Below are 16,576 nucleotides of genomic sequence, written 5' to 3'. Positions count from 1 at the left end.
TACACACTTCACGTCTTAAAGTGGGACACTTAGTTTTGGTGTTTTTTGGTTACTGATGCTGATTTTGAATGTGGTTCTTCCTCTTCCTCCTCCAGGTCCATTAATTATGATGAGAAGGATCCGTTCCTGTGTAACGCCTGTGGTTTCTGTAAATACGCCCGCTTCGACTTCATGTTGTACACCAAGCCCTGCTGTGCTGTGGACCCGATAGAGACCGAGGAGGACAGGAAGAAGGTGAACACATTTAGTTTTAGCGTAACTTTCTCAAACTAATTCTTAGTGATGCGTGGCAGGGGTTAGCTTTATTTTTTTCCAACCCTGACACAGTTTTAAAAAAAACATTCCAGATTTTCTCTGTCCTGGTCACATCCCTCTTGTTGTCCTGGTCACATCCCTCTTGTTGTCCTGGTCACATCCCTCTTGTTGTCCTGGTCACATCCCTCTTGTTGTCCTGGTCACATCCCTCTTGTTGTCCTGGTCACATCCCTCTTGCTGTCCTGGTCACATCCCTCTTGCTGTCCTGGTCACATCCCTCTTGCTGTCCTGGTCACATCCCTCTTGCTGTCCTGGTCACATCCCTCTTGCTGTCCTGGTCACATCCCTCTTGCTGTCCTGGTCACATCCCTCTTGCTGTCCTGGTCACATCCTGTCCTGGTCACATCCCTCTTGCTGTCCTGGTCACATCCCTCTTGCTGTCCTGTTCACATCCCTCTTGTTGTCCTGGTCACATCCCTCTTGTTGTCCTGGTCACATCCCTCTTGTTGTCCTGGTCACATCCCTCTTGTTGTCCTGGTCACATCCCTCTTGTTGTCCTTGTTGTCCTGGTCACATCCCTCTTGTTGTCCTGGTCACATCCCTCTTGTTGTCCTTGTTGTCCTGGTCACATCCCTCTTGTTGTCCTTGTTGTCCTGGTCACATCCCTCTTGTTGTCCTTGTTGTCCTGGTCACATCCCTCTTGTTGTCCTGGTCACATCCCTCTTGCTGTCCTGGTCACATCCCTCTTGCTGTCCTGGTCACATCCCTCTTGCTGTCCTGGTCACATCCCTCTTGCTGTCCTGGTCACATCCCTCTTGCTGTCCTGGTCACATCCCTCTTGTTGCCCCGGTCACATCCCCCTTGTTGTCCTTGTTGCCCTGGTCACATCCCCTCTTGTTGTCCTGGTCACATCCCTCTTGTTGTCCTTGCTGTCCTGGTCACATCCCCTCTTGTTGTCCTGGTCACATCCCTCTTGTTGCCCCGGTCACATCCCCCTTGTTGTCCTTGTTGCCCTGGTCACATCCCCTCTTGTTGCCCTGGTCACATCCCCTCTTGTTGCCCTGGTCACATCCCCTCTTGTTGTCCTGGTCACATCCCTCTTGCTGTCCTGGTCACATCCCTCTTGCTGTCCTGGTCACATCCCTCTTGCTGTCCTGGTCACATCCCTCTTGCTGTCCTGGTCACATCCCTCTTGCTGTCCTGGTCACATCCCTCTTGCTGTCCTGGTCACATCCCTCTTGTTGCCCCGGTCACATCCCCCTTGTTGTCCTTGTTGCCCTGGTCACATCCCCTCTTGTTGTCCTGGTCACATCCCTCTTGTTGTCCTTGCTGTCCTGGTCACATCCCCTCTTGTTGTCCTGGTCACATCCCTCTTGTTGCCCCGGTCACATCCCCCTTGTTGTCCTTGTTGCCCTGGTCACATCCCCTCTTGTTGCCCTGGTCACATCCCCTCTTGTTGCCCCGGTCACATCCCCCTTGTTGTCCTTGTTGCCCTGGTCACATCCCCTCTTGTTGCCCTGGTCACATCCCCTCTTGTTGCCCTGGTCACATCCCCTCTTGTTGCCCTGGTCACATCCCTGTTACCTCTCTAACAAGAAACATAGAACCATCCTTCCCACATCAACTGGTTGAAAACCAAACCAACGCCTGCCTGCTGTTTGTTTGTGTTCTCTGTGTAGGCGGTGACCAACATCAACACGCTGCTGGACAAGGCCGACCGCGTGTACCACCAGCTAATGGGACACAGACCTCAGCTGGAGAGTCTGCTGTCAAAGGTCAACGAGGCAGCGCCTGAGAAACCACAGGTCAGATACTACCCTCTGGTACATGAACATCCGATTCGCACCTCCACAGATTCACATTTGGACATTTTTGAGTACTTTTAGCATTTCACTTGAGTGGGTAAATTAACCAAATATCACAACCATTTCAAAGTTTAAACCTTTTAAAATACCCTAGCAGTTGTATGGCATCATTCCATAGGATTTATTCTATATTTATCATGGAGTAAAACATCATGAAGAATTTGTCTGTTTACTGGAAGTGTGTTGAACTAGTACCTAATGTTTTGATGCTGTTGTCACGCCCCTATAGGATGATTCTGGAGCAGGGGCGGGGCTTGGAGCGTCCTCGGCCAATGTGAACCGGTACATCCAGCAGCTGGCTCAGGAGTACAGTGGAGACTGTAAGACTTCCTTTGATGAGCTCTCCAAGATCATACAGGTGAGAGACCGGGGGGGCGGGGCGTGATGAGCACACACTGAATCCTGTCCTTACTTACCTAGTTTACTTCCTGGTTATAGGTACACACTCAAATATGGCCGTCCGTTCACAGCCATCACGGGAACATTGACTTGAATGAGGAAACCTTTTGTTTTTTAGTCATTACATTTCTATGGAGCTTCATCGCTGTTCAAAACAGCAGGTCCTATATTCAAGTATTTTGTATGAGTTTTTTAAATAGTTATCATTTCCCCCCCCCCCCCCCCCCCCCCCCCCCCCGTCCAGAAAGTCCTGGCGTCCCGTAAAGAACTCCTGGAGTACGACCTGCAGCAGCGTGAAGCCGCCACCAAGTCCTCTCGTTCCAGCTCCCATCAGCCCACCTTCACAGCAAGCCAGTACAGAGCCCTCTCTGTGTTAGGTACTGCACTTTACACACACACACACACACACACACGCATATACACACACACGCATATACACACACACGCATACACACACACACACACACACACACATACACACACACACACACACACACACGCATATACACATACGCATACACACACACATACGCATACACACACATACGTACGCATGCACACGTACGCATGCACACGTACGCATGCACACGTACGCATGCACACGTACGCATGCACACGTACGCATGCACACACACACGCATGCGCACACACACGCACACACACGCACGCACACACACACGTACGTACACACACACACACACGCACACACACGCACACACATACTCCTTTACCTGACTTGGCCCTTCCCATTGGGATTTCTATATATAGAAGCCATTCGGTGTTGTTTATTTTTACTGCCACTTGTTGTGTTTGTTGTGATCCCAGGACTGCATCCCCAATACCACCCTGTCACCTATAGTGCACGGGCCTTGGTTAAACGTAGTGGGCTGTATCGAGGAACGGGTGCGATTTTTGGGGATGCACACGGTCTTTCTCAAACTGCTGCAAATCAATTTCCCATGTTGGCAGACATTTACTTTTATCTAAAGTGTAACTTCCAGTATTTGAGAACAAATCTTTTTATAGACTCCTAACAAAGATCTCTCTCTCTAGGCTGCGGACACACGTCCTCCAACAAGTGCTATGGCTGTGCCTCGGCCGTGACGGGTCACTGCATCACCCTGCTAAGAGCCCTGGCCACCAACCCAGCCCTCCGCCAGATCCTGGGGCTCCAGGGGCTCATCAGAGAGCTGTTTGAGTACAACCTGAGGAGAGGCACCTCTGCCATGAGAGAGGAGGTCAGACAACTGGTTTGCCTGCTCACCAGGTATAGTAATGGTTTGCGTTCTCGTAGACACTTTTTTTAAATTAATTTTTTTACCTTTTATTTAACTAGGCAAGTCAGTTAAGAACAAATTCTTATTTTCAATGACGGCTTAGGAACAGTGGGTTAACTGCCTGTTCAGGGGCAGAACGACAGATTTGTACCTTGTCAGCTCGGGGATTTGAACTTGCAACCTTTCGGTTACTAGTCCAGCGCTCTAACACCTAGGCTAACCAAACGTGCACGTAGTTCACAGGTCTACATAAGCCCAAACGACTGTTAACCTGGGTATTCCGTGTGCAATAAGACCCGTGTTAGTCCTCTGAGCTTGAAAGCCTAGGCAATTCCATTACACACCCACATACAGTGAGTAAACCCATTCTCATCTGTCGACATCTCCCTGTACAGAGACCAGCCAGAGGCCACTCAACAGATGAATGACCTGATCATTCACAAGGTGTCCGCTGCTCTGAAGGGCCACTGGGCCAATCCTGACCTGGTCTCCAGTCTGCAGTATGAGATGCTACTGCTCACCGACTCCATCTCCAAGGAAGGGGGCTGCTGGGAGCTACGACTGCGATGTGGTGAGGCTTTTACCTCCTCTTCTCTCATCCCCCTATTTCCCCCCCTTCTTAATAATGTCATTTAATAATCCATCATATTTCTCGGTGTCTATAGCCCTGAGTCTGTTCCTGATGGCCGTGAACATCAAGACCCCTGTGGTGGTGGAGAACATTACTCTGATGTGTCTCAGGATCCTACAGAAACTCATCAAGCCCCCTGCCCCCACCTCCAAGAAGAACAAGGTACCGTTTTACTATAGCACTAGTCAGTCAGTCAGTCAGTTAGTCAGTCAGTCAGTTAGTCAGTCAGTCAGTCTTAATCAGTCAGTCAGTCAGTCAGTCAGTCAGTCAGTCAGTCAGTCAGTCAGTCAGTCAGTCAGTCAGTCAGTCAGTCAGTCAGTCAGTCAGTCAGTCAGTCAGTCAGTCAGTCAGTCAGTCAGTCAGTCAGTCTTAATCAGTCAGTCAGTCAGTCAGTCAGTCAGTTAGTTAGTCAGTCAGTTAATCAGTCAGTCAGTTAGTCAGTCAGTCTTAATCAGTCAGTCAGTTAATCAGTCAGTTAATCAGTCAGTTTGTCATACTTGCCTCGCAACGGCTGCTTGGGGGGCTCGTTTTGAGGAGAGACTTACATTGCACTCTGTGATTTTGTAGAATGACTACAAAATTATAATGAGTCATTTAGGATTTTTAGGTGATTTTGATTTTGTAGATTAGTGAATTTCAGGAAATGTTGTTGTTTCTGTGTGTCCAGGATTCTGCTGTGGAGTCTCTGACTACAGTGAAGCCCTACTGCAATGAGATCCATGCTCAGGCCCAGCTCTGGCTCAAGAAGGACCCCAAAGCATCGTATGAAGCCTGGAAAAAGTGCCTTCCAGCAAGATGTGAGTAGATGTGATTTATTTATTTATTTATTTCTCTAAATTTTATCGGTTGGTCTGCCCGACTGTAGTAGGGATTGATTTGAAGCTCAATGTTTTAAATTAAAATCTGCCTACCATCATATTTAAGCCATTATGACACCGATGTCTATGAAATGTCGCAAATGAACTTGATTGGAGGTACACAACACTCCCCACCTCTTGTCATGGCTGTTACGAGAACCACGTACCAGATTATAACAGGGTCGTTAGCATTAGAGAAACATTTTTTTTATGCTTTGCCCCGATCTAGCTCGATATCTCTAGGCATCAGATAAGAACAAGACGACAGCAGCCATGAAGTGATCATTGGACTAGTTTGGATTACTCTCACATGCTCATATCTGTCTATTAAGAACCAACGATATGCTACGTTATTGTAGCATTTCTGACAATGCTAACGTTTTTTTTTTTTTTAGCTCATGCTCAGTGTTCTAACACCAGGTCGGTTGCTTGGCAACAACACAGCTGCCAGTCATAAGATGTGCATGTGAATAAACCTAGGCTACTGTAGATACTGTTGCTAGCTATATATGGTGGTATTCAAGCTGAGGTAATCAAAAGAAAATGCGAACAAGATATTTTGCTTAGCTAGCTATCTAACGTCCAAAGTCCAGTAAGCACAAACAAATACGCACAAATAAGGTAGCGAATGTTCTGCTATGATAGGTTAGCTAACGTTTAACTGGCTAAGACTGTAAACATTTTTTAAAAACATAATTAGAAGCTCAAATTACATTTTCGAAAGATACCTTTTGTATGTGGAAATGTTGTGATTTGAATTTTATATAATCACCTTCCAGTGTAAAAACGATGGTTTTAATTGAGAAGTAGGGATTGCTGTCAAGCTGAAAAAGAAAGGAAATTCACAGGATCACCACAATGTCTACTCCACCCATCCTCTACCAAGGTTTTACAGCACCCCAATATCTACTCCACCCATGCTATACCAAGGTTTTACAGCACCCCAATGTCTACTCCACCCATCCTCTACCAAGGTTTTACAGCACCCCAATGTCTACTCCACCCATCCTCTACCAAGGTTTTACAGCACCCCAATGTCTACTCCACCCATCCTCTACCAAGGTTTTACAGCACCCCAATGTCTACTCCACCCATGCTATACCAAGGTTTTACAGCACCCCAATATCTACTCCACCCATGCTATACCAAGGTTTTACAGCACCCCAATGTCTACTCCACCCATGCTATACCAAGGTTTTACAGCACCCCAATATCTACTCCACCCATGCTCTACCAAGGTTTTACAGCACCCCAATATCTACTCCACCCATGCTATACCAAGGTTTTACAGCACCCCAATATCTACTCCACCCATGCTCTACCAAGGTTTTACAGCACCCCAATATCTACTCCACCCATGCTATACCAAGGTTTTACATCACACAGCTTTGACCTACTACAGTAGCAATGTTGATCTATTGTACTTCGATGTGCCTGCAGGTGTTTTCTTTTCAAACCTTCTCAAGCAGCTCAATTCATACTCTCAGAGGAGGGTCTCCCACAATAATGTGATGTGTACCACATACAAGTTAAAGTATTGGGAGTTGTTGTCACACACCACACTAATCTCTTGAACTACCTTTTCAAGCTTTAAAAAAATAAATATATTATTTGCAAGCAAGACCATCCTGCTTGATTGGGCTGTTTCGTCTTGTAGTAATGTGGTGCCTGTCTGTGGTGCCTGTCTGTGGTGCCTGTCTGTGGTGCCTGTCTGTGGTGCCGGTCTGTGGTGCCTGTCTGTGGTGCCTGTCTGTGGTGCCGGTCTGTGGTGCCGGTCTGTGGTGCCGGTCTGTGGTGCCTGTCTGTGGTGCCTGTCTGTGGTGCCTGTCTGTGGTGCCTGTCTGTGGTGCCTGTCTGTGGTGCCTGTCTGTGGTGCCTGTCTGTGGTGCCTGTCTGTGGTGCCTGTCTGTGGTGCCTGTCTGTGGTGCCTGTCTGTGGTGCCTGTCTGTGGTGCCTGTCTGTGGTGCCTGTCTGTGGTGCCTGTCTGTGGTGCCTGGCTGTGGTGCCCGGCTGTGGTGCCCGGCTGTGGTGCCCGGCTGTGGTGCCCGGCTGTGGTGCCCGGCTGTGGTGCCCGGCTGTGGTGCCCGGCTGTGGTGCCTGGCTGTGGTGCCTGGCTGTGGTGCCTGGCTGTGGTGCCTGGCTGTGGTGCCTGGCTGTGGTGCCTGGCTGTTCCTTAAACCTTCTCTTCTGGTCAGTAGGTGCACAACGTGTAACGGCCGATGGTGATGTGTTGGATACAGTCCCACTATATATATATCTATATATATATATATATATATATATCTATATATTATATATATATATTATATGTGAGGTCTATGGTTTAAAATCTGTAGCATCTGGTGAAAAGTAACACGTGATACGTACACAGAAAGAACAGTAGTGTTATTGCTGAAGCAAATGCATTTGATTACGGAACTCGGAGGAACTATTCCTTATTTGATTTTTTTCCAAACGGTATGCAAACTATCCCTTTCAACAATGACGTAACGCTTCTCCACCAGGCCAGGAGACGGCGTCCAAGCCCCAGAATAAGGCCGAGGTGCGGAGACGTTACCTGATGGAGAAGTGTGTGTGGAAGTGGAAACAGTTCATGAGGTCACGCTCCGAGGGTCTGTTTCCTCGGCTCCTCAAACTGGGACACAACAATTGGCTCAGACAGGTAAGGATACTCCCCTGCTCTTACAGCAGTACGTCTTTTAACTCAGTTTACTGTTTGGTGTGGTACATACACACCAGTGGAGGGTATAAGCAGGTATACTCACTCTTTTTATGTGGGCATTGTGTATATGGGGCTGCAGGGTAGCCTAGTGGTTAGAGCGTTGGGCTAGTAACCGAAAGGTTGCAAGTTCAAATCCCCGTACTGACAAGGTACAAATCTGTCATTCTGCCCCTGAACAAAGCAGTTAAACCCCACTGTTCCTAGGCCGTCATAGAAAATAAGAATTTGTTCTTAACTGACTTGCCAAGTTAAATAAAGGTAAAAAATAAAATATCCTGTACTTAATCCCCACGATGTGTATCAAAGTTGTGTCGTGGAGGACAGAATGTTTACCTATTTATTCACATTTTAAGCACAGCAAGGTGCAAGCAGCCGGTAGGCCTTTCGCGCAAATGTTCCAAAATGTGATTTGCGGGAAAACACAGTTCTGAAACATGCTAGCAGTTTCATGGACAGAGATGGAAATATTTGTAAAAAATTTATACCGAGGGAGAATCTAAAGATGCAACAACTATCGTTGGTTGCTATATGACAAAAAATGTCTGACAGCTAGACAATGGGGGAAAAGGTAGATTTGAAAACTAGTAGAACAGGAGAGCGCACATGAGGTCTTTCAAAAAAAATGGCCTTCACGTTTTCTATGGTAGGATTTTGGCTATAGGCTACTTTTGAAATAAGGTAAGACATGCCTCGTGAAGTACAGCACAGCCAGAAGAGGACTGGCCACCCCACATAGCCTGGTTCCTCTCTAGGTTTCTTCCTAGGTTTTGGCCTTTTCTAGGGAGTTTTTCCTAGCCACCGTGCTTCTACACCTGCATTGCTTGCTGTTTGGGGTTTTAGGCTGGGTTTCTGTACAGCACTTTGAGATATCAGCTGATGTACGAAGGGCTATATAAATACATTTGGTTTGATTTATATAGTAGTAATATATAGAAGTAATATATAATAGTAATATATAGTAGTAATATATAGTAGTAATATATAGAAGTAATATATAATAGTAATATATAGTAGTAATATATAGTAGTAATATATAGTAGTAATATATAATAGTAATATATAGTAGTAATATATAGTAGTAATATATAATAGTAATATATAGTAGTAATATATAGTAGTAATATATAGTAGTAATATATAGTAGTAATATATAATAGTAATATATAGAAGTAATATATAGTAGTAATATATAGTAGTAATATATAGAAGTAATATATAATAGTAATATATTCTAGTAATATATTTTAGTAATATATAATAGTAATATATAGTAGTAATATATAGTAGTAATATATAGTAGTAATATATAGTAGTAATATATAGTTGTAATATATAGTTGTAATATATAATAGTATATGTATATATATGTAGCTGATGTAAGAAGGGCTTTATAAATCAATTTGATTTGATGTAAAACGTCTACGTTTCAAACATAACAGGCCTAATGGCGTCTACTGGTCGATGGAAAGGCTTTTCCCGAAAACCTCCTCTATTAAATGTTAAGGAGCTACAAAGTAGTCTACCTGGCAAAATTATTTCATGATTCTTTGCCTCAATCCAGTGGCCATTTTGATTTGCAAACTCCCAACAACAGTGCTTTAGGTACCTGTGCAGTTGAATTAAAGGGTAACTGCTCTCAAAAATAAGAATTTCTTATATTTTTGTGTTCTCCAGAATGTGGTGTAACCATTGTTGTTGTTTTCTTCTCAACGACAACAAAAAAAGTGAAACATGGAGAGAAAACAATTAAAATTATCTGCAATCTGTGAATTTCTGACTCCGTTCCCAGCCTCGTTTATCTATTTCAATCGTAGGCCTACTATTAGCTAACTGGTACCATACAGCTCGGCTGTAAAAGACCAATATGGGATCGACCATTTTAGCTCGTTCAAAATGTATGTCACTGTTTGTCATAGAATTTCACACTAGGGTTATTTTCCTTGGCCCGGGGCGAAACGTTTAGGATTAGACTATTTACCAACCTCTCCAGGCAGCACTACACCACTCAGCTTTTACATTTGAAATTGAATGGAAAGGTTTTAAATTAAAAAATGTAAAAGAATCATTTAAATGATACGCTGCACCTTTCGATGAGACAACATGGGACTGAGGTTCATGTAGCTGATGTATGGGCTCATATCACTTAAAAAAAAAAATATATATAGCATTTTTCACTTTGCTTTAATTGTTTTACTGTCATCTCTGTCTCCCAGGTGCTGTTCACCCCAGCCACCCAGGCAGCGCGGCAGGCAGCCTGCACCATCGTTGAGGCCCTCACCTCCATCCCCAGCCGCAAGCAGCAGGTGCTGGACCTGCTTACCAGGTAAGAGGCCGTCTTCGGGTTGGGAAAGGTAGCACTGTTTAAAAAAAGAAAAGATGTTTTCAACTTTCAAATTGACACGATGGGGAAATGATCTAAGGATCATGGTCATCAATGTGAGTGAGTTAGTATCAGTTAAGTTGGATGGTTAACACTGGGTGTTATCTAGTAGCTGGACCAGGTGCAATCTGCAGTGAAATATTGGCATCAATACTTTTTGTTTTTTTGTGATAATATCCTGGCTTATATGTCAAACAGCTTTTCTAACAGGTATTTGTCTGTCCGTCAGTTACCTGGATGAGTTGAGCATCAGTGTGTGTTTGTCCCTCAGTTACCTGGAGGAGTTGAGCATCAGTGTGTGTCTGTCCGTCAGTTACCTGGATGAGTTGAGCATCACTGTGTGTTTGTCCCTCAGTTACCTGGATGAGTTGAGCATCACTGTGTGTTTGTCCCTCAGTTACCTGGATGAGTTGAGCATCAGTGTGTGTCTGTCCGTCAGTTACCTTGATGAGTTGAGCATCACTGTGTGTTTGTCCCTCAGTTACCTGGATGAGTTGAGCATCACTGTGTGTTTGTCCCTCAGTTACCTGGATGAGTTGAGCATCAGTGTGTGTCTGTCCGTCAGTTACCTGGATGAGTTGAGCATCAGTGTGTGTTTGTCCCTCAGTTACCTGGATGAGTTGAGCATCACTGTGTGTTTGTCCCTCAGTTACCTGGAGGAGTTGAGCATCACTGTGTGTTTGTCCCTCAGTTACCTGGAGGAGTTGAGCATCAGTGTGTGTTTGTCCCTCAGTTACCTGGATGAGTTGAGCATCACTGTGTGTTTGTCCCTCAGTTACCTGGATGAGTTGAGCATCAGTGTGTATCTGTCCCTCAGTTACCTGGATGAGTTGAGCATCGCGGGGGAATGTGCAGCTGAGTATCTGGGTCTGTACCAGAAGCTCATCAAGCCTCCTCAATGGAAGGTGTACCTGGCCGCCCGAGGAGTCCTGCCCTACATCGGAAACCTCATCACCAAGGAAATAGCCAACCTGTTGGCTCTGGAAGAGGCCACGCTCAGCACAGACCTGCAGCAGGGATACGCCCTCAAGAGCTTGACTGGTATGTGACGCATTTCATTCACCTAAACCAAGGCGCTTGTATTAACTGGTCTTATAGGGATAGTTGACTCAAATAAAACATCAACATGATTTTCCACTTACACTATATAGTACAGCAGTATGTGGACACCCCTTCAGCTATTTCAGCCACACCCGTTGGTGACAGGTGTTTTAAAATTGAGCACATTGGCGGTAGAATGGCCTTACCGAAGAGCTCAGTGACTTTCAACGTGGCACCGTCATAGGATGCCACCTTTCCAACAAGTCAGTTCGTCATACAAGCATTTCGCTACACTCGCATTAACATCTGCTAACCATGTGTATGTGACCAATAAAATTGGATTTGATATGACATTTATGCCCTGCTAGAGCTGCCCCGGTTAACTAAGTGCGGTTATTGTGAAGTGGAAATGTCTAGGAGCAACAACGGCTCAGCCGTGAAGTGGTATATCACACAAGCTCACAGAACGGGACTGCTGAGTGCTGTAGCGCGTAAAAAATCTCCTGTCCTTCGTTGCAACACTCACTACCGAGTTCCAAACTGCCTCTGGAAGCAACTTCAGCGCAATAACTGTTCGTCAGGAACGTCATGAAATGGGTTTCCATGGCCAAGCAGCCGCACACAAGCCTAGGATCACCATGCGCAATGCCAAGCGTCGGTTGGAATGGTGTAAAACTCGCCGCCATTGGACTCTGGGGCAGTAGAAACGCCTTCTCTGGAGTGATGAATCACGCTTCACCGCCTGGCAGTCCGACGGACGAATCTAGGTTTGGATGGGAACGCTACCTGCCTGAATGAATAGTGCAAACTAAAGTTTGGTGGAGGAGGAATAATGGTCTGGGGCTGTTTTTCATGGTTCAGGCCCCTTAGGTCCAGTGAAGTCATTTTAACATTACAGTATACAATGACATTATAGACAATTCTATGCTTCCAACTGTGTGCCCCCGTGCACAAAGCAAGGTCCTTATAGAAATGATTTGTTGAGATCGGTGTGGAAGAACTTGACTGGCCTGCACAGAGCCCTGACCTCAACCTCATCGAACACCTTTGGGATGAATTGGAATGCCAACTGCGAACCAGCGCTAATCGCCCAACATCACTAATGCTTGTGTGGCTGAATGGAAGCAAATCCCCTGCAGAAATATTCCAACATCTAGTGGAAAGCCTTCCCAGAAGAGTGGAGGCTGTTATAGCAGCAATGTTCCAACATCTAGTGGAAAGCCTTCCCAGAAGAGTGGAGGCTGTTTAGCAGCAATGTTCCAACATCTAGTGGAAAGCCTTCCCAGAAGAGTGGAGGCTGTTATAGCAGCAATGTTCCAACATCTAGTGGAAAGCATTCCCAGAAGAGTGGAGGCTGTTATTGCAGCAAAGGGGGGAACAACTCTATATTAATACCCATGATTTTGTAATGAGATGTTTGAAGAGGTGTCCACATACTTTTGGTCATGTAGTGTACCTTGGCTTTAGTCGATTCACCAAGATATTTATCTAATTACGGATACTTTGTTTTGCTAGAATGATGTAAAAAAACGATAAGCTTTGATGATATGTTAATATGATACATATCCCCGTGCGTTTCTTCTAGGCCTACTGTCGTCCTTTGTGGAGGTGGAGTCCATCAAGCGTCACTTTAAGAGTCGTCTGGTGGGCACGGTGCTGAACGGCTACCTGTGTCTCAGGAAACTAGTGGTGCAGAGGACCAAGCTCATCGACGAGACCCAGGACATGCTGCTGGAGATGCTGGAGGACATGACCACAGGTATAAAGTTAATATATAGACCCAGGAGGACATGCTGGAGGACATGACCACAGGTATAAAGCTAGTTAATATAGACCCAGGAGGACATGCTGCTGGAGGACTTGACCACAGGTATAAAGCTAGTTAATATAGACCCAGGAGGACATGCTGGAGGACATGACCACAGGTATAAAGCTAGTTAATATAGACCCAGGAGGACATGCTGCTGGAGGACATGACCACAGGTATAAAGCTAGTTAATATATAGACCCAGGAGGACATGCTGCTTTAGGACATGACCACAGGTATAAAACTAGATAATATATAGACCCAGGAGGACATGCTGGAGGACATGACCACAGGTTTAAAGCTAGTTAATATATAGACCCTGGAGGACATGACCACAGGTATAAAGCTAGTTAATATATAGACCCAGTAGGACCATGCCCCAGGACTACCTGACATGATGACTCCTTGCTGTCCCCAGTCTACCTGGCCATGCTGCTGCTCCAGTTTCAACTTCCACCTGACTGTGCTGCTGCTCTAGTTTCAACTGTTCTGCCTTATTATTATTCGACCATGCTGGTCATTTATGAACATTGAACATCTTGACCATGTTCTGTTATAATCTCCACCCGGCACAGCCAGAAGAGGACTGGCCACCCCACATAGCCTGGTTCCTCTCTAGGTTTCTTCCTAGGTATTGGCCTTTCTAGGGAGTTTTTCCTAGCCACCGTGCTTCTACACCTGCATTGCTTGCTGTTTGGGGTTTTAGGCTGGGTTTCTGTACAGCACTTTGAGATATCAGCTGATGTACGAAGGGCTATATAAATAAATTTGATTTGATTTGATGACTACAGGTATAAAGCTAGTTAATATATAGACCCAGGAGGACATGACCACAGGTATAAAGCTAGTTAATATATAGACCCAGGAGGACATGCTGCTGGAGGACTTGACCACAGGTATAAAGCTAGTTAATATATAGACCCAGGAGGACATGACCACAGGTATAAAGCTAGTTAATATATAGACCCAGGAGGACATGCTGCTGGAGGACTTGACCACAGGTATAAAGCCAGTGCTATCTTTCCATTCTCCAGGGACCGAGTCTGAGACCAAGGCCTTCATGGCTGTGTGTATTGAGACAGCCAAGAGATACGACCTGGATGACTACAGAACACCGGTGTTCATCTTTGAGAGACTCTGCAGCATCATCTACCCGGTAAACGGCTTCTTCTCTGTTCCTGCTGTAACTCCAGTCTATGGTTCAATTCCTCTTTCCTTGATTCCTTGCGTGCTCTTTCCTTGCCTCCTTCTCAAAACGCATTGGAGAGGTTCGAGGGGAAGGGGACCTTGGACCTTCTCTAATACGGTTGAGAAGATGGCAAGGAGATAGGAAGCAAGGAAAGAGGATGCAAAGGAATCACAGAAAGATGAATTGATAGCCTTTGTGTTTCTAGGAATGCATTGCATGGCGTAACTGAATCTCCTCCTCTTCCTCCTCCCCTCCTTCTGCTCTTCCTCCCCCTCCTACCTCCTCCACTCCTCCTGCTCTTCCTCCCCCCTCTAACTTCTCTCCTCCTCTTCCTCCTCCCTCTAACTTATCGCCTCCTCTTCCTTCTCCTCTTCCTCCTCCCCTCCTGCTCTTCCTCCCCCCTCCAGGAGGAAAACGAGGTGACAGAGTTCTTTGTTACCCTGGAGAAGGATCCTCAGCAGGAGGACTTCCTGCAGGGCCGTATGCCTGGTAATCCGTACAGCAGCAACGAGCCAGGTATCGGACCCCTGATGAGGGACATCAAGAACAAGATCTGTCAGGACTGTGACCTGGTGGCCCTGCTCGAGGACGACAGTGGCATGGAGGTAGGAAACCATAGATTTCTCCTGTAGCTACAACACTGTGCCAACTGGTTGTTTTGTTGTTGTCCAAGACAGTGTTTATTCTTGCACATAGTCACATTTTGCTGTGCTGTTTCCGGGGATTGCTGTCCTGGAGTGAATCACAAGAAGATGGGAGATGGTTCTCCACCTCGTTTCTAATCGTCTCCTGTCTATTTGTTTCTCACAGCTTCTGGTGAACAATAAGATCATAAGTTTGGACCTGCCGGTGGCCGAGGTTTACAAGAAGGTGTGGTGCCCTACCAACGAGGTGACAAACTCTTGCAAGCCTCCCCTTTTTCCTTCAAACATAACGATGGTCATTATAGCCAAACAGTTCTATCAGACCAGATGACATTTCTCCAAAAAGTATGATCTTTGTCCCAATGTGCAGTTGCAAACCGTAGTCTAGCTTTTTTATGGTGGTTTTGGAGCAGTGGCTTCCTTGCTGAGTGGCCTTTCAGGTTATGTCGATATAGGATTCGTTCTACTGTGGATATGCATACTTTTGTACCTGTTTCCGGCAGCATCTTCACAAGGTACTTTGCTGTTGTTCTGGGAATGATTTGCACTTTTCGCACCAAAGTACGTTCAACTCTAAGAGACAGAACGCGTCTCCCTCAGTATTTTATTTTCCAACTGTATTTTTCAAACAACGATTGAGGTTGTCTAGGCTTGTTTGTGAAGTGTGTTGTTAACCTTGGGTTTCATTTTTGTTTTCTGTCAGGGAGAGCCCATGAGGATCATATATCGTATGAGGGGTCTCCTTGGAGACGCTACTGAAGAGTTCATCGAGTCTCTGGACTCTACCACAGATGAAGAGGAGGATGAGGAGGAGGTGTATAAGATGGCAGGAGTGATGGCTCAGTGTGGGGGGCTGGAGTGTATGCTCAGCAGACTGTCTGGCATCAGGGACTTCAAACAGGGAAGACACCTGCTCACTGTGAGTAGGACATGGAACAGAATACTACATTATATATTGGTTCTAGTTAATTATTGTTTCATGAAATGCAACATTTACATTGGAGTCAGAGACTATATATATATATTATTATATATATAACATTTACATTGTAGTCAGAGACTATCGTTATTACCATTATTATACATAACATTTAATAATGGCAGTAACAAGTCATTGACAACATTTACAATTTCAACAGGTTTCAGGTGGTTTTTAACATTTGACACATTTCCATTATAAATTTGTCTCAGTCATGTCAGTACAATGATAGTCTTTTTTTAGACATATTTCAGAATTTCCCCATTTACAGTAGAAAATAACTCTCTCCTCTGTCCCCTTCCCAGGTGCTGCTGAAGAAAGTAGAAAATAACTCTCTCCTCTGTCCCCTTCCCAGGTGCTGCTGAAGAAAGTAGAAAATAACTCTCTCCTCTGTCCCCTTCCCAGGTGCTGCTGAAGAAAGTAGAAAATAACTCTCTCCTCTGTCCCCTTCCCAGGTGCTGCTGAAGAAAGTAGAAAATAACTCTCTCCTCTGTCCCCTTCCCAGGTGCTGCTGAAGAAAGTAGAAAATA

At 45.5% G+C, this 16,576-nt stretch overlaps 1 protein-coding gene across 15 annotated transcripts in view; it reads left to right on the top strand.

Annotated features, from left to right (window-relative positions):
• ubr4 (ubiquitin protein ligase E3 component n-recognin 4) overlaps window positions 1-16,576 on the top strand; it is a 142,966-nt gene that overhangs the window by 110,924 nt on the left and 15,466 nt on the right. For 11 of the 15 annotated variants that reach the window (XM_031794812.1, XM_031794805.1, XM_031794806.1 and 8 more), the window contains 16 exons: window positions 96-234; window positions 1,935-2,078; window positions 2,350-2,478; window positions 2,764-2,896; window positions 3,573-3,786; window positions 4,192-4,367; window positions 4,462-4,589; window positions 5,095-5,224; window positions 7,789-7,946; window positions 10,220-10,329; window positions 11,204-11,427; window positions 13,013-13,186; window positions 14,269-14,390; window positions 14,831-15,028; window positions 15,234-15,314; window positions 15,771-15,986. In XM_031794812.1, the coding sequence (XP_031650672.1) occupies window positions 96-234; window positions 1,935-2,078; window positions 2,350-2,478; window positions 2,764-2,896; window positions 3,573-3,786; window positions 4,192-4,367; window positions 4,462-4,589; window positions 5,095-5,224; window positions 7,789-7,946; window positions 10,220-10,329; window positions 11,204-11,427; window positions 13,013-13,186; window positions 14,269-14,390; window positions 14,831-15,028; window positions 15,234-15,314; window positions 15,771-15,986 (2,476 nt within the window). Of the gene's footprint in view, window positions 1-95; window positions 235-1,934; window positions 2,079-2,349; window positions 2,479-2,763; window positions 2,897-3,572; window positions 3,787-4,191; window positions 4,368-4,461; window positions 4,590-5,094; window positions 5,225-7,788; window positions 7,947-10,219; window positions 10,330-11,203; window positions 11,428-13,012; window positions 13,187-14,268; window positions 14,391-14,830; window positions 15,029-15,233; window positions 15,315-15,770; window positions 15,987-16,351; window positions 16,572-16,576 lie in introns of those variants that run through there. The other 4 variants (XM_031794817.1, XM_031794815.1, XM_031794808.1 and 1 more) reach the window with 2 other exon arrangements.

This window comes from Oncorhynchus kisutch, linkage group LG17, assembly GCF_002021735.2.
Source record: "Oncorhynchus kisutch isolate 150728-3 linkage group LG17, Okis_V2, whole genome shotgun sequence".
In the NCBI taxonomy this organism is placed as follows: Eukaryota; Metazoa; Chordata; class Actinopteri; order Salmoniformes; family Salmonidae; genus Oncorhynchus; species Oncorhynchus kisutch.
The sequence above is the reverse complement of the archived record's forward strand: the minus strand, read 5'-3'. Positions and strand labels throughout refer to the sequence as shown.